Here is a 27,291-nt window from a genome sequence, read left to right on the forward strand (position 1 = left end):
GTGTGCACCAGGGTTCAGCAATGCGGGCCCTTCTGCCAGGAATTGCTTTCAATTTTCTTCATGGGTTAGCTAAGGAACAAATAGAACCTGGTAGTAGTTTATGTATGTAATTGTTGGTGGAAATGATCACCATACAATAACCGTGGCCCAGACTGCATATGGTGAACTTGATAAGGAAATGAAAACTGACTTTAAAATATATATATTTTATTGATTTTTTACAGAGAGGAAGGGAGAGGGATAGAGAGTTAGAAACATCGATGAGAGAGAAACATCCATCAGCTGCCTCCTGCACACCCCCCACTGGGGATACGCCCGCAACCAAGGTACATGCCCCTGACCGGAATCAAACCTGGGACCCTTGAGTCCGCAGGCTGACGCTCTATCCACTGAGCCAAACCGGTTAGGGCCTGACGGAAGAATCTTGCTGGCAACTGTAAACACTGACCTGGAAAAATGGGTTTTAATAGAAACAATTCCACCAAAGAAAACTCAAGATGGAAGGGAACCAAATTTGATATGAACCCCGAAAAAGAAAACAAATCTGAGCTAAATCTGTGTTGGGAAACTTAAACAGAGAGCAATTGTATCAAGTGGCAATGATTTTGGTAAAATAAAAATGAAGATGAAGAAAAAAGGAAAGTTTGATTGCGTTGTTTAGAAAATGTATCAAATCAAACGGGGTTACTTTGTTCTGGAAAATGCCTTCCTGGTGAAAATTAATTAATGTAAGTGTATTTTTGGTTTAAATGTCTGGTGCGTACAAGCATGGAAGCAGAAGTCTCCACGGGATCAAAACACCCACCTGCCAAAGCATCAGGGTCAAAATGCTCACCTTGACTGCGGCACCTCACGGGCCAGGTCTAGCCAGGCCCAGGGAGGGTGGCCAGCTTCATCAAAAACACATACAGGATACTCAATTAAGTGCCTGGGATGTACTTAAATGATCCATTGTTTATCTGGAATGTAAACTTAACAGGGAATCCTGCATTTGATCTGACCAGCATGCCCCAGGGTGACTGTGCCCAGCCCCTGTAGTGAGGAAGTGGAGAAGAGACCTGGATTTACACAGGAGCCGGTTAGGAGCACTCGCTGCCTTTTAACAAGCTTTTCTCTAGGCACTCACCGTAGTGTTGCCCTTGGAATAGTGTAAACCCCTCAAAGCCCCACTTCGCTTTAGTGAGTCACCAAGTCGCTAAAAGGTTGTGAGTGCATGAATACATGCACTGGTGGAGTCCCTCAGCCTGGCCTGCACCCTCCCGCAATCTGGGACCCCTTGGGGGATGTTGGACTGCTGGTTTTGGCCCGATCCTTGCAGGCCAGGCTGAAGGACCCCACCGATGCACGAATCCATGTACCGGGCCTCTAGTATGCATATAAGATCTTTGGTTAATCTCTTCCCACTCTCCTCCCTACCCTATTCCCTCTGAGATTCATCAGCCTGTTCCATGTTTCCATATCTGTGCATTGAGTGTCTGCCCCCTGGTGGTCAGTGCGTGTCATAGCTACTGGTCAAAAGGTCAAATGAGCCAAAACCGGTTTGGCTCAGTGGATAGAGCGTCGGCCTGCGGACTCAAAGGTCCCGGGTTCGATTCTGATCAAGGGCATGTACCTTGGTTGCGGGTGCATCCCCAGTAGGGGGTGTGCAGGAGGCAGCTGATCGATGTTTCTGGCTCTCTGTCCCTCTCTCTTTCTCTCTGTAAAAAATCAATAAAAATATATTAAAAAAAAAAAAAGGTCAAATGATTGGCCGGTCGCTTAGGCATATATATATATATATATATATATATATATATATATATATATATATATAACTTAAAAAACCCCATACAAGTTTAAAATTATAAGTATTTTTATAGGCTCAAGTAAGCTCCATTTTTGGCTCAGTGGTAAGAACTGCAGGCTCCCGGGTTCAATTCCGGACAAGGGCATGTACCTGGGTTGCAGGTTCCATCCCCAGCCCCAGTTGGGACGCGTGTGGGAGGCAACCAATAGCTGTGTCTCTCACGTCAATGTTTCTCTCTCTGTGTGTCTCCCCCTCCCTTCCACTCTAAGGATCAATGGAGAGACTATCCTCAGGTGAGGTGTAAGATGACAACAACACCAAAGTTATAAAGGGAAAAGTGCAAGTTCTCCCTCCTATTCCCCATCCTCCCCTTCGCTCCAGTGGAGTCCATTGTTGACAATTTGGAACATACCCCCCTCGCCTTTTCCTAAGCAAATGCAAGTGTCTGTTTACATACATGTGTATACATTTACCTAAACAAAAATGGGATCGTGCTCTACGTATTGATCTGCACCTTGCTTTTCGTCACCTCATCATGAACCCTTTTCATCAGCATGTACTGATCAACCCATTTATTTTATTTTATTTTTTTAATATATTTTATTGATTTTTTACAGAGAGGAAGAGAGAGGGATAGAGAGTTAGAAACATCGATCAGCTGCCTCTTGCACACCCCCTACTGGGGATGTGCCCGCAACCAAGGTACATGCCCTTGACCGGAATCGAACCTGGGACCTTTGAGTCCGCAGGCCGACGCTCTATCCACTGAGCCAAACCGGTTTCGGCATGATCAACCCATTTTAAATGGCTGTGTGTATTTCACAAAGTGGGTGCGCCAGGCTTTACCCCACTGCAGTACCCTTATTTTTTAAAAATATATTTTTATTGATTTCAGAGAGGAAAGGAGAGGGAGAAGGGAAGGGAGAGGGAGAGGGAGAGAGAGAGAAAAACATCAGTAATGAGAGAGAATCATTGATTGGCTGCCTCCTGCACGCCCCCCACACTGGGGATCGAGCCTGTAACCCAGGCATGTGCCCTGACTGGGAATTGAACCGTGACCTCCTGGTTCATAGGTTGATGCTCAACCATTGATCCGCTTGGCCAGGCCCACAGTACCCTTACTGACTGCTACTTAGATTCTTTCCAATTTCTTGCTCTCAAGTGACTATCCTTTGAACATCTTTGTCCAAATGTTTCTATGTCCCTACACTATTTTTTCTTTTGGAGCAGTCTTTAGAAGTGGGATTACTGGATCCAAGGGTAGGAGTATGTAACATTTCCCAGATTCTACCAGAGTACTTTTCAACATGTTGCCCTAATTTATGACTACCAACAGAGTAAAATAAGTGTCTGTCAGTTTTTTTATTTTTGCTAGTGCCGTGGGGGGAAAATGGTTACCCTATAATTTGTGTTTCCTTGACTATTTGTAAAGTTGAGCATCTTTTCATGTTTTTTGCCCATTTGTATTTCTTCTTCTGCCAGTTACCTATCCTTATATTTTAGTTGCTTGTGTTTTTCTTATTCATTCATGGTGGTTTGTATATTTAACCCTCAGTCTGTTTTATGCTTGTCACCTGTCAGTTGCTTTGTCATGGTGTCAAGGACATTTAAAGAGGCAGAGAGGTGGTTTGCTGTGGCTAGACGTTGGGGAACGTAGGCCTCAATTTCGGCCCTGGGTTTCAGCACACAGGTTGGCAGGCCCCCCTTTCTGGAATCCTGGGGGGCTCTTTGGGCAGGAATATTTATAGTCCACCACCCCATTGTTCTCAGCCTGCTTGGAAGTGCTGATGCTATCCTTATTTTCCAAGGATTTTTAAAACTATATTTTGTTCTGGATTCTATCCAGGGCATCCCTGGCTTTCGGAGTAGTTTTTGTTTCTTTCTCTGGATTGAAGTGGAAAACTATTTAGAGTGAGTCCTAGGCAGCCCCAGGGAATTGGATATTGGCGGGAGGGCTGCCAGAGGCCAGGCCGGCTCGGGGGGTGGGGATGTCCGGCTGTCCCTGGTTTCCTGCTCCTTGAGGCCAGGCACGCATGGTTGAGGGCCGGAGGGCTCACGGGTGTCTCCGCCCCCAAGTGCGTGCGTGTGTACGTGTCTGGCTGGGACAGGGGCTCTCCGGGTTTCCCGTCACGCCTGACACTCTGAGAGGAAGGTGCAGCTGAGTCATTGACGAATGTGTCCACATATTTTAGTTGGTATGTCCTTTTCTTAGTTTAAAAGATAAAGAATGAGAAACTGCCCTGGCCGGGTGGCTCAGCTGGTTGGAGCGTCGTCCTGTGCGCCAAAAGGTTCCAGGTTCCACTCAGTCAGGGCATTTACCCAGGTTGCTGGTTTGATCCCTGGTCGGGGTGCCTATGGGAGGTAACAGATGGATGTTTCTCTCTCGCCCCACTTCTCTCTCTAAAATCAATAAAAACGTATCCTCCTGCGAGAATTAAAAAAAAAAAAAAAGAGTGAGAAACTGACCCATGGAAACCTTTCTGGAGCTATTTTTTAGGAAATAATTTCAAAATTGTAGAGTAGTTGCAAAAATAGAACAAAAAAATCCATATACTGTTGTCAGACCTGCACCCTACACCCGACCCTCTATCTCTGCTCCCTCTCCCAGGGCGCAGCCTTCACAGTCACCCCCTGAAAACTCCAGTGCATAGTGTAGTAGACCAAGCACGTCAAACTCAAAGGCTCACATGGGCCAAATAAGCAAGGTTTAAGTTTATGTGGGCTGCAAAAAACCAAAAGCTTCAATTTTCATAGAAACGTAGGTTTATTTCTATAGAGACATGCTGAATACAAAGGGCTGAAATAAATGAGTAATTGTGAACATAAAATAATAGAACATTTTAATAAAAATGAATATTTTTTCTTGAACATTAACTTACCAGATACTGGATAACTGCACAAATTAGTAAGTGTAACGCAAACAAACCTATTTTTCTTGTTCTCTGAAAGCGAAATATTTCCTGTTGCACACACCAAACAAGTCAGTCCAAGACTAATGACGTGGCAATTGGCTGCTAAAATATTCGCTGCTGGTATTAGTGGAGAGAAATGGTGGGCTTGTGCATAAGTCACGTAAGGGAAATGAACGCAACATGATTATAGTGATCAGTCATTAGTGAACGTTGTAGTTCGTTATTAATAATTATGTATAACAGGATATTGTAAAAATTAAGTTATGAAATTTTAATTAAAACATTTCTTACATACCATTATATTGGCTGGGCCGTAAAAATATTCGTTGTGGGCCACATGTGGCCCACGGGCCTCGAGTTTGACATGCTTGACTTAGAGCAGGGGTCCTCAAACTTTTTAAACAGGGGGCCAGTTCACTGTCCCTCAGACTGTTGGAGGGCCGGACTATAGTTTAAAAAAAAACTAAGAACAAATTCCTATGCACACTGCACATATCTTATTTTGAAGTAAAAAAACAAAACGGCAAAAACACCCGCATGTGGCCCGCAGGCCGTAGTTTGAGGACGCCTGACTTAGAGGATAGAATGGGTCGTACCATGGAGGGCCACTAGGAAAACACCAGGGTGAGTCAGAAGCCAGAGGGGTGAGGGGAACCACGGGCAGAGCCTTTGCTGTGGCTTCCTTTGAAAAGGGCAGGCAAGGCAGGGTAAGAGGGTTTGGGATTGGCTAGCTTGAATGATTTTGGCAGGTTCTGGAGGGGAGTGGCTGTCTGGAGGTGTGTGGTACCTCCCTGGTGTGATCAGGGCAGGGGAATAGTGCCTGGAGTGTAGGAGCCCATAGTGGTGGGCGTATGGGCTTTGGCTTGGCTGGTTTGCACTTGCAGGTGTAGAATTTACTCTCTCTAGAAATTGGCTAGCCCTGGCCCCAGACACCAAAGCATCAAAATACAGAAAATAAAAAAGGCATGCTCATGAATACAGCTTGGAATTGGATTTTTTAAAAAGTTGGGCCAGATTAAATTTATAGGCTGGGTCCCCTTTTCCATGGATAAAGCAAATCCAGGACCCTCTTGTTTCTTTCATGTTCTCATGGGGCTCTGAGGTGTCCCAGCTGCTCTGGGGTGCGGCACAAGGCAAAGTTTGGCGTCTGGCTCTGCCTGTTACTTGTGTGAAATCAGGCAGGTTAAATGCCTTTCCGAGTCCCACTTTCCTCGCTGTATGGTAGATTGACCAGTAACAGTACCCACCCCACAGGGCCAGTGTCAGCTTCGTCAGCCAGTGTACGGAAGGTACTTGGCACTCCATCCCATACACACCCAGTCTATAGGAGGGCAGTGATCACTAGGAGCTAGAGTTCCATGAGGGCGAGGACGGTGTTTGGCTGGATGTGCTAAGTAAATATTTGTTGAATGAATAAATTATAAGGTTTTTAAAGAGTTTTATGTTCCGTTTTTAAATTTAATTTTTGAGATGGTGAACATTTAATTTTTTTTTGTTACAGAAACAAAAACTATAAGAAAAAAAATGCAGCAAAAATTCTCCCTGTCATCTTTGTCTCTCCCCTGCCCCCTACTCACCCCTCCCCCATGGGTACCACTGTTCTTCGTGTCTTATCTATCATTACAGAATTCTTATGTTATTGCTTAATCACCAACACAGATTCGGACATTTCTCTCTTTTTAGGCAAGAGGTATCATATTAATTTTTAAGTAGATTTAAAAAATTGTGGTAAAATACAACAGTTATCATCTTAACTACTTTTAAGCTTGTAGTTCAATGGTATTGAATACATTCACATTGTTGTGCAACCATCACCACCACCCATCTTCGTCACTCTTTCATCTGTAGAACTAACACTCTATACGCATTGAACAGGAACTTCCCATTCTCCCTTTTCCTTAGTCTCTGGCAACCATGATATTAGGCGCTCAGTCCAGGCTTTTTATTCCTCGAAGTATTGGTAGCCTATTGTACACACTCCTTTGCACGTTTTTTAAAAACAGGTTTTGAAGGTTTTCCATAGAGAAGTTGATAGTGTACTTCCCATGTCCACTGCATGGACCATGCTGTATTGAAATGTTTACCCCTCGTCCACGATGGACATTTGGGTTGCCTCCCGTGCTTTCTTTTTTACAATGACGTAAGATGGCCCCATGTTTTAAAATAAAATTGTTTAGATTTCTTTGTGCTTCATTAAAATAAACGGACTTGGCCACATTAATTCACTCCCCCCACCCCACACGTAAGGCTCAGATTTGGAGGCCACCACCCCATAGCTCTTTTCCCATCGCCCACAGGGCAGTGGCCCTCGTGGATGGTGGATTTGGGAAGGAATTCTTTTTCCGTGGAGGAAACATGTGTGTCCTGTGAATATGGAGATTGCTTTGACCTCTGCCTCTCTCCTGCATGCCAGCTCTGTCTCCTTCTGTTTCTGGATGGCAGCAGCTCTTTCAGCCCCTACGCTTCTCCTTCCCCCACATTCCAGGAGCTCCTGAATACAGTCCAGCCCAGCCGGGAGGGGTGACGAGGGATGGCGGGGGTGGGGGGTGGGGGGGATGGGGGGGGAGAGCAGTGGCATTTTTCTGTGAGTAGGCTGCAGTGGAGGGGGGGGGGGGTCAAGACCCAAGAGGGTTTCTTTACAATCAGCAGGGCCTCTGCACACACCCAGAGCTGCTAGAGGCAGCCTGTACAGGCCCCCAGGCCCCCCCGCAGTTCCCTCCCTGCCTCATTTGACCCTTATTGAAGCCCATCTGCCACACTTGGCCACTGGTTGGTGCCTACTGAGAGTGGGGCGTATCTGATTTGGAAGCCGTGGGCCCTAGGGTCTATTTCTCAGTCACGTGTTGGGGCCTCCCACGCTCGAGGCCCCCAGAATAAAGCTGTGGCTCCTGCATCCTCCGGGAAATGAAGGAACAGTGGCCATCAGGGTTTCCTGCGATCAAGCCCCAGACCCCTGCCACCTCCCAGGGAGTCCCTCCTCGGCTCCCCCAGAGCAGTTCTGTGCTGCCCACTCAGGGGCAGCCCCTCCTGAGGCTCGGGGCAGGCAGCCTGCCCGCAGCCCTTCCTTCTAGGGGAGTGGGGGCCTGTGAAGCCACCAGCTCCTCAGGGGGACTTCCAGGGTCCACGGCAGGGGTGGCAGGTGGGGCATTTCATAGCCAGAAAGACATTTAAGGGAGGAAATAACAAGCTGTTCTTCGTGGCCAGAGGTGCCTGGCTGGCAGGGGTGGGGCCTGCCCTTCCTCCTGCATTTCCTTCCATTGTTCCCGCCTCTCTTCCTGGAATTCTCCTGGGGGAGGGGGCGGCTGGGCTGGCTGGGCGCCAGAAAGGGCGGCCGGGGAGGCCTGGCTCTGCTCTGTCTGTGTGGCTGATGACCAGGCCTGCTGCTCCCTCTGCTCCTCTGCCCGCCTGCCTCCCGCTCCCCCAGGCTGACCCCTCAGGGAATCTGGGGACCCAGTTTCAGGCCAGGCTCCCTAAGAGGAATTGCTCAAGCACGTCTCTCCGCTCTGCGGCCTCCATGTTCCCATGAAGGACAGGGTCACTCTGATCACCAGTGTCACATGGATATGCAGGTCCTCTATACCCACTATCTGGCCTTTTCTTTTCTTTTAAATCCTCACTTGAGTACATGCTTAGAGAGAGGAAGGGAGAGAGAGACAGTGAGAGAGAGAGAGAGAGAGAGAGAGAGAGAGAGCGAGAGAGAGAGAGAGAGAGAGAGAGAGAGAGAGAGAGTCAGAGACAGACGCAGAGACTGTGTGAGAGAGAAACATCCATCAGTTGCTTTCCAAACGCTCCCTGACTGGGGATTAAACCCACAACCTGGGTATGTGCCCTGACCGGGAACCGAATTGGCAACACTTCCGTGCACGGGACAATGCTCAACCAATCTGGTCTTTCTGACCGTGCCTGGGTCCTGAGGTCACTTCAGGCAACACACGGGGGACAGGTGTCTCCCCCTCACTGGCCCAGGGATGGAGACACGCCAGAGCCCTTAGTGAACTGTGGGACAAGTTTGCTCCACACTCCGAAGGCATATAACACAAACCATCCCAAATTCTAGGAAACGTGATGCTACCAGCATGGTCTCTACTAGAACCCAGCATGCGTATTAGTGAACACCTGTCTTTTTAGTCCTTTCTTTAAAGAGATGTTAGAAAATGGGTGTTGAACAGACACCAGGCGTATGGCCTTGCCAGCAAGGGAACTGCAAGGTGGCCGAGCCCGCTGGCTCCCAGAGGGGATGGAAAAGGAGGGATTTTGTTGGGCAGAAGCTTACACACGCAGCTAGTTTATTTATTTGGCATCGTAAAATATACATGACAAAACAACCAATTTAACCAGGGTCAGCCAAGAAAAGGTTTATGAGTTTATTTGAGCCACATTTTGAGGACGTGCCCAGAAGCAAGGGCTCAAGGGATTGAGAAAATGCTCCTGGGAGGGCCCACTTTGCAGCCCCTGTTATGCACCCAGAATCAAAGGAGAACACGCGGTGAACACGCAAGGAAGGTGCATGGACTCCCTTGGTGGTGGAGGCGGGAGGAAGCAAAGTGGGGAAATCTCTAGGATTGGATAACTGCAAATCAGACACATGCTTCCTTTACACGGGTGGGTACAGGGTGAGTGGCAGTGAGCATTTACGGCACACAGAGGTGGTACACGGGCAACAAGATGGCAATGAAGTGCTCTGTGGGCTAGTGCTCTGGCGCCCGGAGCTGTGCCTTCAAGGGGTAGGAAAATTACTCTGACGTTTCGAAGTTATGTTATCCTAGATGCGGAAGAACGCTGGGCAGGGCTCCATGGAGGTAGATTAATTCCCGCTGAGGAAGCCATAGGCCTAGGACGTGATACGCGCTGTGACCTGAGCTTGTCAGGTTTTTACGCAGCCCCCGTTTTGCTCATACCATTTACAGTGTGCCGCGCAGTGGCCTTAAGTAATTCACATTGTTGTGCAACCATCGCCACCATGCTTCTCTAGAATGCTTTTGTCCCTCTAAACTGACACCCTGTACTCACCAAATTTTAATCCATCTTCCCCCTTGCTACCCAGCCCCGGATAACTGCTGTTCTACTTCCTATCTCCAAAAACTTGCCTACTTTAGGTATCTCATGTAAGTAGTCATACGATTTTTACCCTTTTGTGTCTGTCTTACTTCACTTGGCATAAAGTCCTCAAGGTTCATCCCCATTGTAGCAGATGTCAGGATTCCTCTCCTTTTTAAGTCTGAATAACAATCCGTTGTATGTGTATGCCGCATTTTATTATCTATTCACCTGCTGATAGCCTCTTGGGTTGCTCCCACCTGTTAGCTGTTGTGAATAATGCTGCTATGAAGGTGGGTGGACAAGAATCTCTGAGTCCCTGATCTTAATTCTTTGGGTAAATACCACAAGTGGAGTTGCTGGGTCGCATTGTTGTTCTATTTTTCAGTTTTCCGGGAACCATTGCACTGTTTTCCACAGTGGCTGCACCTTTTTCATTCCTACTAACAGTGCACAGGGTTCCAATTTCTCCACATCTTCAACAACATGTGTAGTTTCCTTCCTTCCTTCCTTCTTTCCTTCCTTCTTTCCTTCCTTCCTTCCTTCCTTCCTTCCTTCCTTCCTTCCTTCCTTCCTTCCTTCCTTCCTTCCTTCCCTCCTTCCTTCCTCCCTCCCTCCCTCCCTCCCTCCCTCCCTCCCCCCCCTTTCTTTCTTTTTGTAAAATAATAATCACCTAATGGGTGTGACGTTGTAAGCAGCCAGTTTTAAAAATCAGCTAATTAGCCCTGGCTGGGTGGTTCCATTGGTTGGAGTGTTGTTCCATATACCAAAAGGTTGTAGGTTTGATCCCTGGTCCGGGTGCAGACAGGAGGCAACTGATGTTTCTCTCTCTCTCTCTCTCTCATCAGTAAAACACAGCCTCAGGTGAGGATAAAAAATTATCAGCTAATTAGGTCAAGATTAAAATTTCATTTCATGAGGGCATAAGAACCCATATTCAAATCAGTTGTTACAGAGACCAGAGGTGCTGTTTATTCACTAGGAAAGAAAACGAAGAAGCAAAAGACGAGAGGACACCTGGCAGTGCCTTGGCTGAGTGCAGGAAGCACGCGGAAGTTCAGGGCCAGCACCAGGCCGAAGTCGTGGTTGACACAGGCCACTTGCTGTCCTTCTGCCACTGCGTGTGCAGAATGCCGTTGGCCCATTTCATAGCTCACAGAACACAACCGTTTCCCGTGGCATTCTTTGAAGGGCCCTTCACTGATCATCACGTGGTGACCTACTGATTCCTGAGAGCCCATCGTGTAGGGGGCCCCCTTCCCTCAGCCAGAGATGCGGCCTCTGGTGTGTGAGGTGTGACCGTCATGGGCTCTTGGGAAAGGGGCAGGTCTCCCCTGCTCCGATGTTCTTTCCTCCCTGCCCTCAGAGACAGGACGGTCTGTTGGTTTCTCGTGTGTAATCGTTGCTGGCCGAGCTCTAGGACACCTGTGTAGACGCCTCTGTAGACTGGGTCAGATGTGCTGCTGAGGCCTGGGAGCAAAGCAGATGTGATGAGGGACTGCCCCTGCTGAGGTCTGATGGCCAACACAGCCCTTCTGTGGGGCACCCAGGCAGACAGGGGTGGAGGGCTGGGCCTCTGGAGAGGGGCAGAAGGGGGTCCAAGGTGACCTTGGGGGAAGGGAAGGTGTCCCTCTTGTGCAGGGAGAGGGGCCGGGCCCTCCAGGGACGGTAATGGGGTGACTAGGAGGAGGGGTCCTAAGTGACTCTGGTGTTCTAGGTCCTAGAATCTAGGAGATCAGCTTGTCTGTGTGGTTTGCGTGGTGGTGGTGGTGGTGAGGGGTGTGGTGGTGAGGGGTGGTGGTGGTGAGGGGTGTGGTGAGGGGTGTGGTGGTGGTGAGGAGTGGTGGTGGTGAGGAGTGGTGGTGGTGAGGAGTGGTGGTGGTGGTGGTGGTGGTGGTGGTGGTGGTGAGGGGTGTGGCGAGAGACGAGCTGGGCACAGGCTAGTTTTCTATATTCTACTTTTCCCTCCTCTCAGGTTCCTGGGGGAAGCCAAGATCCCGCTCCGGGAGGTCCTCTCCACCCCCAGCCTGTCTGCCAGCTTCAATGCCCCGCTGCTGGACGCCAAGAAGCAGCCCACGGGGGTAAGTGCTCATGGAGCCTCTGCCCAGGCCAGCTTCCGGGCCGAGGCCTTGCCTTTCTGACCCCACAGCTGTGTGACTCCAGCTCCCAGCAGCCAGGTCGGGGCCTGCCCACCAGGGCTCAGGGTACCTGGGAGGGCTCTGGGCTGGAAGAGAGGGGAGGGGGACCAGAGGCAGCCAGGTCCCACCTGCAGGGCTCAGTCATCTTCGCCTCACACCAGCTTGGCTGCCCTGGGTCCCTTCCTGGGGTTGGTTTTCCACTAGAAACCAATGTCTTCCCAAGTTCCCCGCATCCTGGGGTATCCCCACCCCAGTCTCCCTGGCAGCCTTTCTCACCGCCCAACCTCCTTCTGCAGATCCAGAAAAGCTGAGTCATCTGGGTCACAGATCACAAGGGAAGGGAGACAGACAGACATCCCTCTCCCCTGGCACCCGGACCTGTCAGACCCCTTCCTTTCCTCCATTGTCCTCCCGCCCCTCCCCCCCCCCCCCCCCCCAGCCTTCCCAGAACTCTCCCAGTTCTCCCAGACAATTTCCAGCCCTCATCGCTCGCCTCCTGTTATTTCCAGTGAGCTAAATATACCCTGCAGGGCTCTTTCTTCCTGGTCCGTGGAACTCCTGACCTTCCCTTAGGGTCAGCCTGCAGGATGCCCTGGGGAATTATCGATCAGCTAAAGCTTCCTCCCTGTGGAGTCTCAGGGGGTTCGGTATGGTGGGGGGTTTGGGGCTGAGTTATTTCAGACAGAGTGGGGCTACCTTGCCCCATGGAGTGTGTGTGTATGGGTGTGAGTGTAGGCATGTGAGCGTGTGAATGTGAGAGTGTGTATATGAGTGTGAGTGTGAGTGAGTATCTGTGTGTGTGTGTGTGTGTGTGTGTGTGTGTGTGTGTGTGTGTGTGGAGGCTCCTGGCTGGCTTGGTGAATCAGAAGTGGCCAGTCTGGGCAGGGCTCTGAATGGAATCACTATGAGACCTAGAGAGAGAGGGTGACTGAGTGACGTCACACAGGGAATCGATGTCCAAGTGGGGACTTGCATCAGAGGTTGCATCTCCCAGACTCTCAGGGGACTTGAATAGACTCAATTATCCAGGTTACGGGCTCAGTCTCACAAGACGACCCCCTCCCTCCCCATCATGCCAATCACAAGTCCAGGTTGTCACCTGTGCTTCTGACCAACTGGCTATAGATTCGAAGTTTCAACGACCCTGTGCTTGGGTTCAATTAATTTCCTAGAGCGCCTCACAGAACCCAGAGGACCATTTTACTTCCTAGATTCCTGGGTTATTGTAAATGTTACAGAGAACCGGAATAATCAAACAATGCCGGAAAGTTTGGAGTCACACTTTAACTCCATCTCTACCCCCTCTTTCCACCCCGGAGGATGGGGTGGCTGGGGAAGTGGGGGGAACGTGGGGCTAAAAGTTCCAACCCTCTAATCACAGGGTCGCCAGCCAGTAGCTTTCCGGGTCACCTCATTAACATAACAAAAGGCACCTTTACCGCTCTCATCCCTTAGGAAATTCCGAGGGTCTTAGGAGCTGTGTGCCAGAAACAGGGTGTTAAGACCAAATATGTATTTCTTATTATAACTCACAGTATCACATCACTGCAGTCCAGAAGGACTCTGGGGACATCTGAACTCCCCGTTAGGGGTCCTGGAGAGGCTGTGAAGGTGTGAGCACTGATGGAGAAATGGGGGCAGGCATCAGCGGCTGCTGAGAGCTGTTCTGAGTCAGGGATGGGGCTCCTCCTTTGCTCTGTGTCCGGCCCCCAGTGCCTCCAACCAGGCTTTCTCACTTCCCAGCTGAGCTGCTCAGATGTTTCTGCCTGTAGCCCTGTGTGCACCCTGACACTGTGGTTCCTGCGAGCGCGGCACTGGCTGCACTCTGAGCTCAAAGGAGCACCCCCCCCCTCCCCCCAGACAGAGCTTTTCACACTTGGTCCCTGTCCATGGGCCGAGCCAGGCTGGCCGCCTCCCCAGAGGCCTCGCCGCTCCTCCCCTCCCTCTGGGTTCCCATGGCCTGTCTGCACTTCTCTTCCCTGGGCTGGGGTCCCTGGTTGGCTGCAGAGCTTGCCAATCCTTCACAGACCCTGTCTCCAAGAAGGGGGTGTGAGAGCCGGAGGTGATGGATGGGAGAGGAGGGCTGGGCCCCGCTTGGGTGAGCCCCCAGCTGAGCACAGCCTGGGAGAGAGGGGGCCTCCTCCTTGTGGAGAGGCCCCAGGACTGTCGTCTACTTCCTGTGGTAGCACTAAGTCACGGTGCAGCCCCAGGCAGGTCCCAAGGCCCTCTGGCTGGGGCTTCCCTCCCGGGACGGGGGCTGCACTGCAGTGGGAGGCACAGAAAACGGGGGATGTGGCAGGGGGGACAGAGCCTTGCCCGAAGCTGTAGCTTCTCACTGGCCTTTCATCGAAGCCGATTTCTGGGCTGAGCCCAACGGGCCAAGCACACCAGGCTCCCCTCCCCGAGTGGCTGTAGCCCAGACTGCCTCAGAGGGCTGAGGGAGCCCGCTGATGGGGCGACAGGAGTGAACACAGGGCCCGCGGGACCCTTGGAAAACCCTGGAAGGGCTGAGAGGGGGCGGGGGCTGCTGTCCATTTGCCTGTCACTCAGTGTCCTCTCCTAAGTCCCTTCAGATGGGCACATGGGGCTGCGGGCCGTGGGAAGATGCCAACTCTGTCCTCAGATTCCAGACTGAAGAGGAAAACACTCCCCTGTCCTGGGGGAGCCTGCAGCCACGGGGGTGCGGACACACATGGAGGAAAGCAGTCACGTGCTCACAAATGTCTTAGGGGAGAGCAGCTTGCTAATGAGGGTCTGGCTGCACCACGGGCACTGTCGGCATCGCCTCAGCCTTGACAGCCAGAGTCAGATCAGAAAAAGCCCGTCGGTGACGAGTGCACCTGGAACCTAGGGGTGTGGCGGGTCGGGAGCCAGGAGGAAGCGTGTTGGAAGCAGGGACCTGAGGTGGAGCTGAGCAGGGCGGGCGGGAAGGACCCCGGAGCCTGGCTGTGTGACCTGTGGGAGGATCTGATGAGTTGTCTCCTGTCTTTGCCTTTGGTTTCTTGGGCCTTCCTAGCCTGGGGGCCAGACAGGACCCTCCGAATTCTGTGATATTGTTGACCGTGACCCCAAGATGGCAGACATGGGTGACTAAGGTTCCTGCCCCCAGTTGGTGGACACAGGATTGACTGCTAGGATGTCTGCATGGTGGTGCTGGGGTTGGAGACCTGAGGAATGGGCTTGTCATGTGGCGGGACTGAAAGAGGGTCCTACTGGGGGCTGTAGGCCAAGGTCATGTGGCCTGGGAAAGCATGGAGCTCACACTCCCACAGGAAGAAAAGCTCAGCTCTGGTTATGTCTGCAGTTGGGGAGAGGGGATGAAGCATGATGTCACGGTGAGGGTGGGATGTCCTGACGGGGGGTGGGTCCCACAGACATGCCCCCTTTTTTTCAGATCCTCAGCGGAGCTAGAGGCCTCCAGTATTAACCACCTCTGGTTCTGAAGCAGTGGCCCCTGGCTTCTGCCCCCTGGTGGCGAGATGTGTTTTAGATCCTGGGTTCTAGGTCCTTGGAAGCTGCCAGGGATGTCCCTGTGGCTCCTTGACAGGCATGTGAACGGTGGAGTTGGTTCTGGGCTGTCAGTCTCATTCAGGCGCCTGGAGCCACCAGCATATTGCCAGCTCTTCAGGAGGCTGATGTGGAGTTCTCCGTGCGGAGGAGACAGGGTCCGCAGGAAACCCCGGGGAGGGTCTCGGGATTCTGGGGTTGCTGCTCCTCCCTGCTTCTCCAGAGGCTGTTCCAGAGCCCATGTGCTCACATCCGGGCCGTGTGGGGGAGAGGGGGGGTTACACTCCTGCAGCTCCAGCTCTGCATAGAGATGCAGATGCCCCCGTGTGGTGTGGAAGGGGGTGGGTAGGCAGGGTGAGCCCTGAGAAATAGGAAAGGGTGTCCTTCAAGGGGATCTGGTCCCAGGGTCAGGGGACCTCAGCTATTTCAGGTGGGGTCCCACGCCTTCAAGAGATCAGTTTGCCTTCCATAAGTACCCCAGTTGGGGACTGAACCTGCAAACATGCCTGACAACCTTGTGGTGTACAGGACGATGCTCCAGCCAACGGAGCCACTCTGGCCGGGCTCACCAACCTTTTCAACAGTGTCTTTTAGAGCAAAAAGATCCAATTAAGGATCATGTGTTGTGTTAGTTGTTTTGACTCTTTGGTCTCCTTCCCTCTGGGAGAATTCCTCAGTCTTTCTTTGACTTTTATAACCTGAAACCATGATCGACAATGATGGAGAGAGAGGGAGAGAAAGAGAGAGAGAGAGAGAGAGAGAGAGAGAGAGAGAGAGGTGAGAGAGAAACATGGATTGATTACCTCCCCCACTTGCCCCAACTGGGGCTTGAACCTGAAATATGGGTATATACTCTGACTGGGAATTGAACCCTTGACCCCTCGGTGAATGGATGACGCTCCAGCCAACTGAGCCACACTGGCCAGGGCTATTGTGTTGATGATTGTTAAATGGTGGTATTCTAAATCAGTTATTTTTTTGTGTGTGAATCAGTTGGCATTTCACTATAAAAAAAGCTTCCTTCCTGTTTTATTTACTTATTTATTTCCATTTGGAATCATGTATTTTTCTTGTAGTCAATGGTTTAATGCAATTATCATTTATTTTCATGTTTAAATTGTCCCAGATTTGGCCGGTGGAAGCCACTGACTCTTTGTCCTTTTGACATGTTTCCATCATTTTTTGGTTATTTCCTTGGTTTCTGGCATAAAAAATGTTTCAGGGTTGTCTTCTACCAATTCTGGCCTCACCCTGCAATTCGTTATTTCTCCAAAGAGCACAGATAATTGCCTTTTGATGAAGTGGAGAAAAATAGAGATGTCCAGATCCACCCCAGCCTGAATTGGAGTCTCCAGGAGTCAGGCTGGGCAGGGGAGGGTCTGGGTATTTGGGGCGGGGACGCTCTCCCCCCCAGCCCCCCCCAGGCTGCTCTTTTTTTTCCTTCTTTGGGTTGCAGGCTCCTGGGATGCGAGTGCGAGGCACCCTGGTTGCGCACGTAGCGACACCTGGTGGTGGTTTAGGAACCTGCAGCGGCGGCTAGGCAATGCCTCGGATCCGGATATTTACTAGTAAAAGGGTCTCATTGCCTTCCCAGGCCTCCTGCAGGGTCTCCTGGGATGTGGAGCTGGCTCGGCTCCTTCCTCAGGGTTCTGAGCCCCGCCCTCCCAGCAGCCCTGCCTTTACTTAGCCTGGCTGCCCCTGCTCAGACCTCAATCTGAGGGTTCAAGCCCCAGAGCTGGTTTACATGCAGGTCCTGGAGCATCTCCTGTCTCAGAATCAGCTTTTGCTCCAGAACCTTCTGGAAATCCCTGCTATTACTCAGTTGAGAGAGATACCTAGTGAATTATACTAGAGCTGCTCAGATGATATTATGCATCTTTAACAATTACATTTATAAAGAGTTTGTCAAAACCTGGGGATGTGCTTACCGTCTAACATTGAGTAAAAGAAAAGCATTTTATATATAACAGAGCTGTACACTGTTTAAAAACTATGAGAGATAATGATATTGAAATGCAAATAGTGGTAGAATTATAGCAATTGGCTTTCTTTTGCCTTTGTTAAATGGAGCACTTACTACTTGGATCGGTAGAAAGGCTACCCCAGCAGGGCTGTTGGGCCTGGGGTTGCAGGGAAGGCTTGGCCAGGCCCCCACTGGCCTAGGAGCTGCAAGGCTGGGGAGCTTGTGCGACTGTGCCTTTCCTTCAGGTGCAGGGCCCTTTGAGCAGTGCAGCCCTCCTGGTGGGGTCAGGTGGGTGGGGACACAGGCAGCCTCCCCCTGTCCATTTGAGCGATGTGACCAGTCCCTCTCCTCTTGGCTGCCCAAAGCTGGAGCCGCGGGAGGCGAGGTGGGGACCGCAGTGCCTTTGGGAGAGAAGCGGGCTCAGAAAGCCGGTCTCGGAGCTGGGGCCGAGCAGAACAGGCTGAGCTGTCTGTGGAGACCAGGGGAGCGCCCTCGGCTGAGCAGAGAGGTCAGGCCTGGCCTGAGAGCTGAAAAGTTCTTAGGAGCCGCTGGGCTGCTGATTCATTTATAGAAGCTTATGATGTGCTCTGTCCACTCATCTGATCCTCACTGGACCCCTAGGGAAGGTGCTGTTGCTATTACTACCCCCGTTTTATAGAGGAGGAAACTGAGGCACAGAGAGGCTACAGCTCCTGGGTGCTGGAACCTGACTTCAGATTCTGTGCTCTTACGCTGAGGGACCCCGAGGGGGCGGCTTTGCCACAGCCTCCTGCAAACCTGACCCTCGTCAGAGCCGTCTTCCTCGGTGGAGGGATGAAAGGAACAGGAAAGATGGTGGAGGGCCGTGGTCTGAGGCCAGTGCACCCACCTGCTGCCCCTCCCCCTCTCTTTCAGGCCTCACTGGTCCTGCAGGTGTCCTACACGCCGCTCCCTGGAGCTGTGCCCCTCCTTCCACCCACCACTCCTCTGGACCCCTCCCCGACTCTGCCTGACCAGGATATGATGGCTGGTGAGGAGTCCCCTCAACTTGAGAGGCCCAGGGAAGAAGCCCAGCCAGGCTCCGGGGCATGGGGGCGGGGCCACAGTGGGGCTCAGCAGCCTGTGCAGCCTTGGGGGGGGGGGGGAGGGAGGACACTGGTGTGTGTGTGTGTTGGGGGGGGGGGGAGGTGGGCGGTTCCTGAGAACTGCCTCTGCCACGCAGGAAAAAGGCGGAGGCATGCTCCCAGGTGCCACTCGGATTAGTGTGAGGACGCCCTCCCCCTCCGGCTCCAGGGAGGGGGCTGTGCCTGGGCGGGTGCTCACAGTGTGTGCTCCGCCTGGGTGGGCGCTGTAGTGTAGAGGACGTGCCTGTGGGACGGGGCCTTGTCCCAGGTGATGCCTGAGGCCCCACCCACTCCCCAGAGCCCAGTGCTTCCCTTTCCTGGACCTAGCCGGCCTTGGGTGATGACATGTGTCAAAAGGGCTGGAATTTCCTTGAAAGAGCTCCGGTTGAAGTCCGGGGACATGAGTCACAGTCTTACCTTTGACACCCAGTGGCTGTGTGACGTTGGGCTGGCCACTCTCCCTCTCTGGGCCTGTAGTTTATCATTTGTGAAAAGAGCAGACACTGAGCCCCACGGTTGCTTCAGCTCGCTCCACTTGCCTCTGCTGGGCTTGTCAAGGGAGGACCCAGCCCAGGGTGGCTGGCTTACCAGTGAGGGGCCTGGATGGCCCGGCCTGCTGGGTGGGCAGGAAGCTGCACAGGTGGGAAAAGAGTCTACAGCTTCTCTCCTGGTAAAGAGGCCTGGAGGCAGACGCAGCCCGTCTCCGTGTAGAGCCCCTCCCTGTCTCCGTGTGCCCCAGGCCAGGCCTGGAGCCCAGCCCTGTGTGGGCTCTTGGAGAGGGGGCAGTGCAGGGCCCGTCTCGTTGAGGCCTGCACTGTCTGAGCTTGGCGAGGGGAGATCACTCCGGCTGGGGTGCAGGTTGAGGGGGGAAGGAGGGGTGCTCCTGGGGACAGAGGGTGGGGAGCTGCAGGGCCCCGGATGTGCTGAGGTGGCTCTGACAGAGTTAGGTTCACGCTGCTCAGGGAGGCTCCTAGAGGTGCCCACTTCCTGGTCCCGCCTGGAAGGTGGTGAGAGGGACAGTCCCCCACAGACGTGGCCTCTGCTCCTGAGCTTCGTGTGGGACCGGGGTGGCAGGGAGCGCAGGGTTGGGTGGGAGAGGGGAGCTAGGCTGGCTTCCCTCACCCACTCCCTCCTCCCCTCCCGGGGCTGTGCCCGCCCACGCGCCAGGTGGGGCACAGAGCCGGGCAGAGACTTGGTCCCTGCTCAGTGACAGCACTGTGGACACGAGATACTCTGGAAAGAAGTGGCTGGCCCCCACGGGTGAGACACAGCCAGGGCTGTCCCGATCCCACCCTGTCACCCGTAACCATCTCACAGCTGCCGTCTCAGCTCACGAGAGTGGGCCGCGGGGGGCCGAGGGGTTCACCCTGCAGGACAGGGGGCGGGGGGCCATCCTCTCTCCTTCCTGTTGACTAACTGGACTGACTGCCCCCCACGTGCAGCTGCTGGAAGCTTCTCTTCTCCTTCCTCATCCATCCTGGCTCATCGAGGGGGATGGAGAGGGGCTGGGGTGGGCGGGGAGTGTTGGTGCCATGCCCTGTGGATTCCCCTTTCCCTGGCTGGGTCCCCAGGGCAGGGCCAGAGGGACCAGGTCTCACTAGCTCCCTCTCCTCCCAGACACAGGAGGAGAGGAGGACACCGAGGACCAGGGCCTCACGGGGGATGAGGCAGAGCCCTTCCTGGACCAGGGCGGCCCCCCAGGCCCGGGGGCTCCTTCCACCCCCAAGAAGCCAGCTTCCCACCCTCCCCCGTACCACCCTGGGAATAAAAGGAGGAGGAGCGCCCCCGCGCCCAGGAAGGTGCTGTCGGACAAGCCGCAGGACTTCCAGGTAAGGGCCGTCTGTGGCCGCGGTCTCCTCCTTAGTGGGCCCGCGGCTGTAGTGCCGGTGCCTGCTTGTCTGTCTGACTCAGGGGAGACCTTAGAAGCGGTCCTGGGGGAAGCCTGGTTTTCCGGGGCCGGGGAAGGTGCCCAATGGGCAGTCACATCATGGGGCCTCAGAATAAGCCTCTGCCCAGCCCTGGTTTTGCTCTTAAAAAAATAAAAGCGGCCCTAACCGGTTTGGCTCAGTGGATAGAGCGTCAGCCTGCAGTCTGAGGGGTCCTGGGTTCGATTCCGGTCAAGGGCATGTACCTTGGTTGCGGGCACATCCCCAGTGGGGAGTGTGCAGGAGGCAGCTGATCAATGTTTCTCTCTCATCGATGTTTCTAACTCTCTATCCCTCTCCCTTCCTCTCTGTAAAACATCAATAAAATATATTTAAAAAAAATAAAAGCGGGGGGCAGGGGATATACACTGCAGAGATCCAGCATATCTGTTTACCAACCAGTTTACCTGGCTCGCTAGCGCCTGCTGCTCAAGGTGTGGTCCGTGGACATGCCGTGTGAGCATCAGCTAAGAAGCTGTCTGGCTATGTTTCCTCTCCCTGCATCCATGCCCTTCCTTCGTGCCATGGTTTTTCTGGGAGTCTGTGAAATTGGAATTTGTTTAACCTCTTCAGATAATGAAACTATTAACCCTTTGACATATTTTTATCCAAAAATCCATTCCATTTTATTTGCCTTTTAATTTTGGTCCTTTGTTTATCTGTTTGCTTTTCTACAAAATGTTCCGTTTTGATATAGTTGCACTTAGTGATATTTAACTCTTCAGAACTACTTTTAAAGTTAAAAATAGGAAACAGCCCGGCCGGCCTGGCCCAGTGGTTGAGCGTCAACCTATGAACTGGGAGGTCATGGTTCGATTCCCGGTCAGGGCACATACCTGGGTTGCGGGCTTGATCTCCAATGGGTGACGTGCAGGAGGCAGCCGATCAATAATTCTCATTGCAGAATGTTCAAGCCACTTAAAAACATCAGCGTCAAAGGGCCCGAGGTGCCAGCGCTGCAGGAACCTGGGGAGGGATGCCTGACCCAGTGCTAGGAATTAATGCCGGTAGCTTACCTGGGTAGCCTGGCAGCTCTTGTGTGGAAACGTGGGATTTATAGGAGCAAGGGACCTTGGTGGGGATTGTTTTTACAAGGCTCTCCTAATCTTTTAAAAATACAGATTTTTATTAATTTCAGAGAGGAAGAGACAGTAAGAGAGATAAAAACATCAATGATGAGAGAGGATCACTAATCAGCTGCCTGGGGATCAAGCCTGTAACCCAGGAATTGATCCGTGACCTCCTGGTTCATAGGTTGATGCTCAACCACTGAGCCACGCCTGCGGGATTTCTCCTCTTTAATTCCCTTCCCAAAACCTGCAGTAAGGATGGTCCCTGAGATTTCTGATTTTTTGGGGGTGGGAGTGGGATGTGTGTGTTTCTGACCACTTCTGCTTTCCTCCTGCTCATGCCTCTTCTTGGCTTTCAGATCAGGGTCCAGGTGATCGAGGGGCGCCAGCTGCCAGGGGTGAACATCAAGCCTGTGGTCAAGGTCACTGCTGCTGGGCAGACCAGGCGGACGCGGATCCACAAGGGAAACAGCCCACTCTTCAATGAGGTGGGAGGCGCTGGGATTAGGGCTGGGACCTGGTGGGCCCTCTGCGTAGGGAGCACACAGCAGACGCCCGGCCAGCCACTCAGTGTTTACCGACGGCGCTAACTTTGGGTGGAGAGATGGACCAGGTGTGAACAGGCTATTTGAGGAACTGGAAAGATGGTTTTAGCTCTTATTCTTGCCGTGGGCTCCCACAGCTCCACATCCCTGTCATCCTGTCACCCTGTCCCTGAGATGACGACCTCTGTGGAGTCAGGGGAGGATCTTCCCAGAATCTGTCAAGTCCCAGTGCTCAGTGCGGGCTGGGACTTCCGTGTGGACTAGCCCGAGGGCTGTGGTGGGCGGTTGACTCTCTCCCTGGCCTGTGGATCGGCAGGCACTCACTTGTCTCCCTTTTGCCCTGAACCAACAGACTCTATTCTTCAATGTGTTTGACTCTCCAGCGGAGCTGTTCGATGAGCCCATCTTCATCACGGTATGTTTGAGTGATCGGAGCGTCCTCTGTGGGCTGTGTACACACACATGCCCGTCACACATGCACATGTGTGACAGAGAAGGCTTGAAGCCCAGGGCATGAGTGCTGTGCAGAGGCTCACCTCAAAGCTGCTGGTCACAGAAATGCCTCCCGCAGTTCAGATGGAGGCAGCAGCTGAGAGGGGAGAGCCCGCTGCTCAGCACCCCAGGTATCTCGGGTCAGGGACCTGAAATCATTCTTGTAGCGGGAACATTGATTTTCATCTTATATTAGAGGCCTGGTGCACAAAATTCATGCACGGGTAGGGTCCCTAGGCCTGGCCGGCAATCAGGGCTGATCTGTGGGGTGACTGGCAGGGCGATCAGGGGACCCCCGCTGGCATCTGCCTTGGCCAGCCTGATGCCACTCACTCACTCACCAGCCCCTGCCCCCTGCCACCGCTGTTGCAGAGGCGATGGGGGGTGGGGTGGGGGTAGGGCCCCTGCTGGCACCCACCTTGGCTGGCCTGGGCCTGTGGGCTGGGGGCAGCTCCTGTGTTGAGCGTCTGCCCCCTAGTGGTCAGTGTGCATCATAGCGACCAGTCGTTCCACCTGTCGTTTCACCGTTTGGTCGATTTGCATATTAGGCTTTTATTATATAGGATTGTTTGTCCATGTGCCCATTTCTGGCCAAGATTTTTTTCCTCTGGGCCCCGGCAGCTCTTTTCTCCTTTCCTCTCAAAGGCAATACAGTTTAGTGGTTAAAAGTATGGGCTCTGGAGCCAAACTGCGTTCTCACCCTGCCGCTGCCGTTTAGGAGTTGTGTGATTCTGTACAAGTCTTGTAACCTCTCTTTCTTTGCCTCTGTTTCTTCATCTGTGAAATGGGGAGAATAATAGCACCTACTCACAGGGTTCTTGTGCGGGTTAAACACGGCTTAGCACAATCTCTGGAGCAGAGTTCGGGGGGGAAGAGCTGTGGGGCTGGACCCTGTCTGGGCAACATTTACTTGTAAATGAGAGTTAATTTATCTCTCCCTCCAGGTGGTGGACTCCCGTTCCCGCAGGACTGACGCTCTCATCGGGGAGTTCCGGGTATGGGTTATTTTCTTTGCAAGCGGTCAGTCCTCGCTTCTCCGTGTGAGTGGAGGCTCTGTGGGTAAAGTGCCAGGGTTGGCGCTTCGGAAATCCTGTCTTGGTCGGTGTTGGCGAAATAGAATGAACAGAACAGGATCTCCCAGCCCGGAAGTCCTCTCCACAAAGGGAGAAGGGAAAGGGCACTGTGTTGCTGAGGAATCATGGAACCAGAGTGCAGGGTGCGTCCCCGACAATCCACCCAGAGACGGTAAGGGCAGAAGTCTTTCGACGTCGCCCTGCAGTCAGAACCCAGCCCCTCCAGGTTCTCAAGATGAACAGCAACACGTCCTCCAGTGAGTGAGCCTGACATCACGGGTCACCCGTCGTGTGTCCTCACGCGACCTGGCCCTTGGGGTGACCGTCTGTGTTTGTTAGTTGCCTTTATCCAGAGGAAACAGAAAACAAGCTCACATTTCCATGAGAGGAGGTAGCTTTACCACTTGGAGCAAGGCAGGCCCTGAAGTTAGACCCCCCCCTCTCTCCCCACAGAGATGGGGAGAACCCGGGGGAAGATGCTTCTGGGTTACAAAACTGAGGGAAGGCTTATTTAGTTTCTGAAAAGATCCATTTCGCCCTGGCTGGTTTAGCTCAGTGGATAGAGTGTCGGCCTGTGGACAGAAGGGTCCTGGGTTCGATTCCAGCCAAAGGCACATACCCGAGTTGCGGGCCTGATCCCCAGTAGGGGGTGTGCGGGAGGCAGCCGATTGATGATTCTCTCTCATCATTGATATTTCTATTTCTCTCTCCCTCTCCCTTCCTCTCTGAAATCAATAAACACATAAAAAAATAAAAAATAAAAAACGATCCATTTCAGAGAAAGTACTTACACTTGCAAGTTGTTAAGGTAAATTTTCTGCCAAAAAGAGGGAAGAGACTTCCCTTACTTCTGTTAGGGGAGTTCAGCTTCTTATCTTTAGTTTGTGTTTGTCCTGACACCTGGACAGGCAGAGTGCCATGTGAGTTTCGGCCGCGCTCCTCCTGGTCTGGCCATCAGGGCCAGAGAGAAGCCGGTGCTCTGTGCCGGGCTCACCGTCACCCAGGGGTGCAGCGAGGGACTCGGTGGGGCAGTGGGGAGCCAGGGGAGCCTGCCCCCCTCATTTGTCTCAAACAGGGCGGAAGTGAACAGGCCCTCCCCCTGTGGAGGACTGAGAAATGTACAATTCGGCTCATAGGATTGCTTTCACAGGCTGCACACAGGGCAGGCAGCTAGCCATGGCGACCTCCCTGAATGCTGTTGTAATGTAATTCTTACGGATTTTCTCATTTTCGTGTCTTCAAGCGTTTGTCAAATGGAAAGGAAGGGCACAGGCTTCCTGTCACCTCCCTGCTCTCCAAATAAAACGTGACCCCTTCCCTCTGGGCAGTAACCCACCAGGCAGAACACTCAGTCTTGCTTCCTGGAGGAGCAGTTTGCCAAGGCATGGGCTCGAGCCTGTCGTTCTGTAACAAATGGGTCCTCATTATATCTGGAGTCGCTAATCTTTGAAACACTTCTTGTTCTGAGAACCCAACAGTTAAGGTAAAACACTGTGTTTTTTCTAATGATAAAAGTAATCCATGATTAAAAAAAAATATTTCTCAGAACAGGTTTAGGTTCATGGCAAAGTTGAGAGGACAGTCCAGAGTTCCCACATATCCCTGCTCCTGCCCCCCGTTTCTCCACCATCAACATCACCCTAATCTATGGTGTTTTTTTTTTAATAGAAAGTTATAAAATACAGGAAAGAATAAAAATAAAATAAAACCCACCAAATTTACCACCCAGAAGAGCACAGTCACAGCTGTATTTCCTTTCCTCTTTCTTTTCCATGCACAATATGTACTTGACCAAACTTTAATCAAAATGTATTCCACCTTTGACCTGACCAGTGTATCTCAGTGGTTAGAGCATGGGCTCATGCAAGGACGGGTTGTGGGTTTGATTCCTAGTCTGGGTTAGGGCGCCTGTGGGAGGCAGCCAATTGATGTATCTCCCTCTCTCTCTCAAAATCAGTGGGAAAGATATCCTCAGGTGAGGATTAACAACAATAAAATATTCTGCTTTCTTTCTTACTGTGTATTATCAAAGGAAGAACATCTCCCCATGTCTCCATACGTTCTTCAAAACATGATTGTTTTCGGAAGATCTAACTGGCTTTATTAAGCGATTCATGAATCGGCAGCATCCCATCCAGCTACTAAAAGGGCACTCCTTTCAAAACATGGTTTTTAATGGGATGATCTGATGCACCGCACTTTATGTAACACTCCAGGGGCGAGAGTTTGATGTGTGTTTTCTCTGTTTAATTTCAGATAGATGTGGGTGCCGTCTACAGAGAGCCCCGTGAGTCACCTTCTCACCACCTTGGCCATGTCCTTGCATTTTGGACTGGAGGCTGCTTGGGGGACACCCACTTGGGACGTTCAGTTTCCTCCTGGGGGGTTTTAGAATGTAGAGGTGGAGTTAGGTCCTGGAGGTGAGGGAGGGCAGGCTTCCACCTTCCAGGTGGAACCGGCCCCCCAGGGAGACCCAGCCCTCATGAGGGTCTCAGCAGGTCAGCCAGGGATGCTCCTTTTGGAAGGCCCCAAGCAAAGGCGGCTGGAGGCTGGGGTCACCTTGGACAGGGGTGGGTCGGGTCATTTGGGTGACAAGTCTAGGATTTCTCCTCAGCCAGGTTTCTGCTCTGCCCGGGTCACCTCCTGAGGGGGAGAGGTAGATGGCCCCGAGTCTGGTTTGGGGTTCCTATGGACATTTCTGACTCAAACCTACTTGCAAGCTCCAAGCACCTTTTATTCTACAGTTTGAGTCCTGCCCCCATGTCCAGTGGACGGGTCCTTCACCTCATCCACGTGTAGTCCGCCCTCGGCTCCCGGATGTGGGTGCAGACCTGGGTCCTCCCAATTCTGCGATCACCAATGGGCGTTGTCTCACGCAGGACATGCCTATCTCAGGAAGTGGCTGCTGCTCTCAGACCCGGATGATTTCTCCGCTGGGGCCAGAGGCTACCTGAAAGCAAGCCTGTGTGTGCTGGGGCCTGGGAACGAGGCGCCTGTGAGTACCTGTCCCTGGTCCTCCTCACAGCACCTTACCTGGGAGCGGAGGACCAACAAACAAACAACTTCCGTCTTTCCGCTTTAAAAGAACACACAGCAATTATGAGAAATGTAGACTATGTGGAAAAGTATAAGTAAAAATGAATCAATTCTATCACTCAGAACTGTTATTAATATCTCTTTGCAAATCCTCTCAGAAGGATATACATTCATATTTTCTTCTCTTAATGCTTTTTCATTGAGGTCTCATTGACATGTGACATGCTAGTTTCACGTTATATGTTATACTGATTCGGTATTTGTATATATTGTGAAATGATCACCATAAAAAGTCTAGTTACATCTGTCACCTCACATAGTTACAGAAAAATCTTTTTTCTTGTGGTGATAACTCTTAAGATCTAGTCTCTTAGCAACTTTCTGGTATGCAATTTTACATTATTAATTATAGTCACCATGCTGTATCTTATGTCCCCACGACTGACCACTGGAAGTTTGTACCTCTTGACCATCTTCCCATTTCCTCCACTCTTCCCTCCTCCCCCGTCTCTGGCAATCATCTGTCTTTTGCATATATATATATATATATATATATATATATATATATATATATATTTGCAGATGTGAGGTCATTTCAGGAAGAACAGTTATATGTTGGAGGTGGTAGAAGGAGAAAGGGTTTAGAGTTGGGGAGATAGCAGCATCATTGTGTGTCTGGAGAGAGGAGAAAAGGTTTGGAGTAG

General features: G+C 51.9%; 1 protein-coding gene across 21 annotated transcripts in view; it reads left to right on the forward strand.

The window, feature by feature from the left end:
• DYSF (dysferlin) overlaps positions 1–27,291 on the forward strand; it is a 196,133-nt gene that overhangs the window by 26,824 nt on the left and 142,018 nt on the right. For 12 of the 21 annotated variants that reach the window (XM_079792337.1, XM_079792343.1, XM_079792340.1 and 9 more), the window contains exons 4-12: positions 11,711–11,816; positions 18,238–18,352; positions 19,614–19,706; positions 20,064–20,275; positions 21,801–21,929; positions 22,339–22,401; positions 23,423–23,473; positions 25,808–25,838; positions 26,431–26,546. In XM_079792337.1, the coding sequence (XP_079648463.1) occupies positions 11,711–11,816; positions 18,238–18,352; positions 19,614–19,706; positions 20,064–20,275; positions 21,801–21,929; positions 22,339–22,401; positions 23,423–23,473; positions 25,808–25,838; positions 26,431–26,546 (916 nt within the window). The remainder of the gene's footprint in view (positions 1–11,710; positions 11,817–18,237; positions 18,353–19,613; positions 19,707–20,063; positions 20,276–21,800; positions 21,930–22,338; positions 22,402–23,422; positions 23,474–25,807; positions 25,839–26,430; positions 26,547–27,291) is intronic. The other 9 variants (XM_079792346.1, XM_079792329.1, XM_079792335.1 and 6 more) reach the window with 1 other exon arrangement.

This window comes from Cnephaeus nilssonii, assembly GCF_951640355.1.
Source record: "Cnephaeus nilssonii genome assembly, chromosome: 15".
In the NCBI taxonomy this organism is placed as follows: Eukaryota; Metazoa; Chordata; class Mammalia; order Chiroptera; family Vespertilionidae; genus Cnephaeus; species Cnephaeus nilssonii.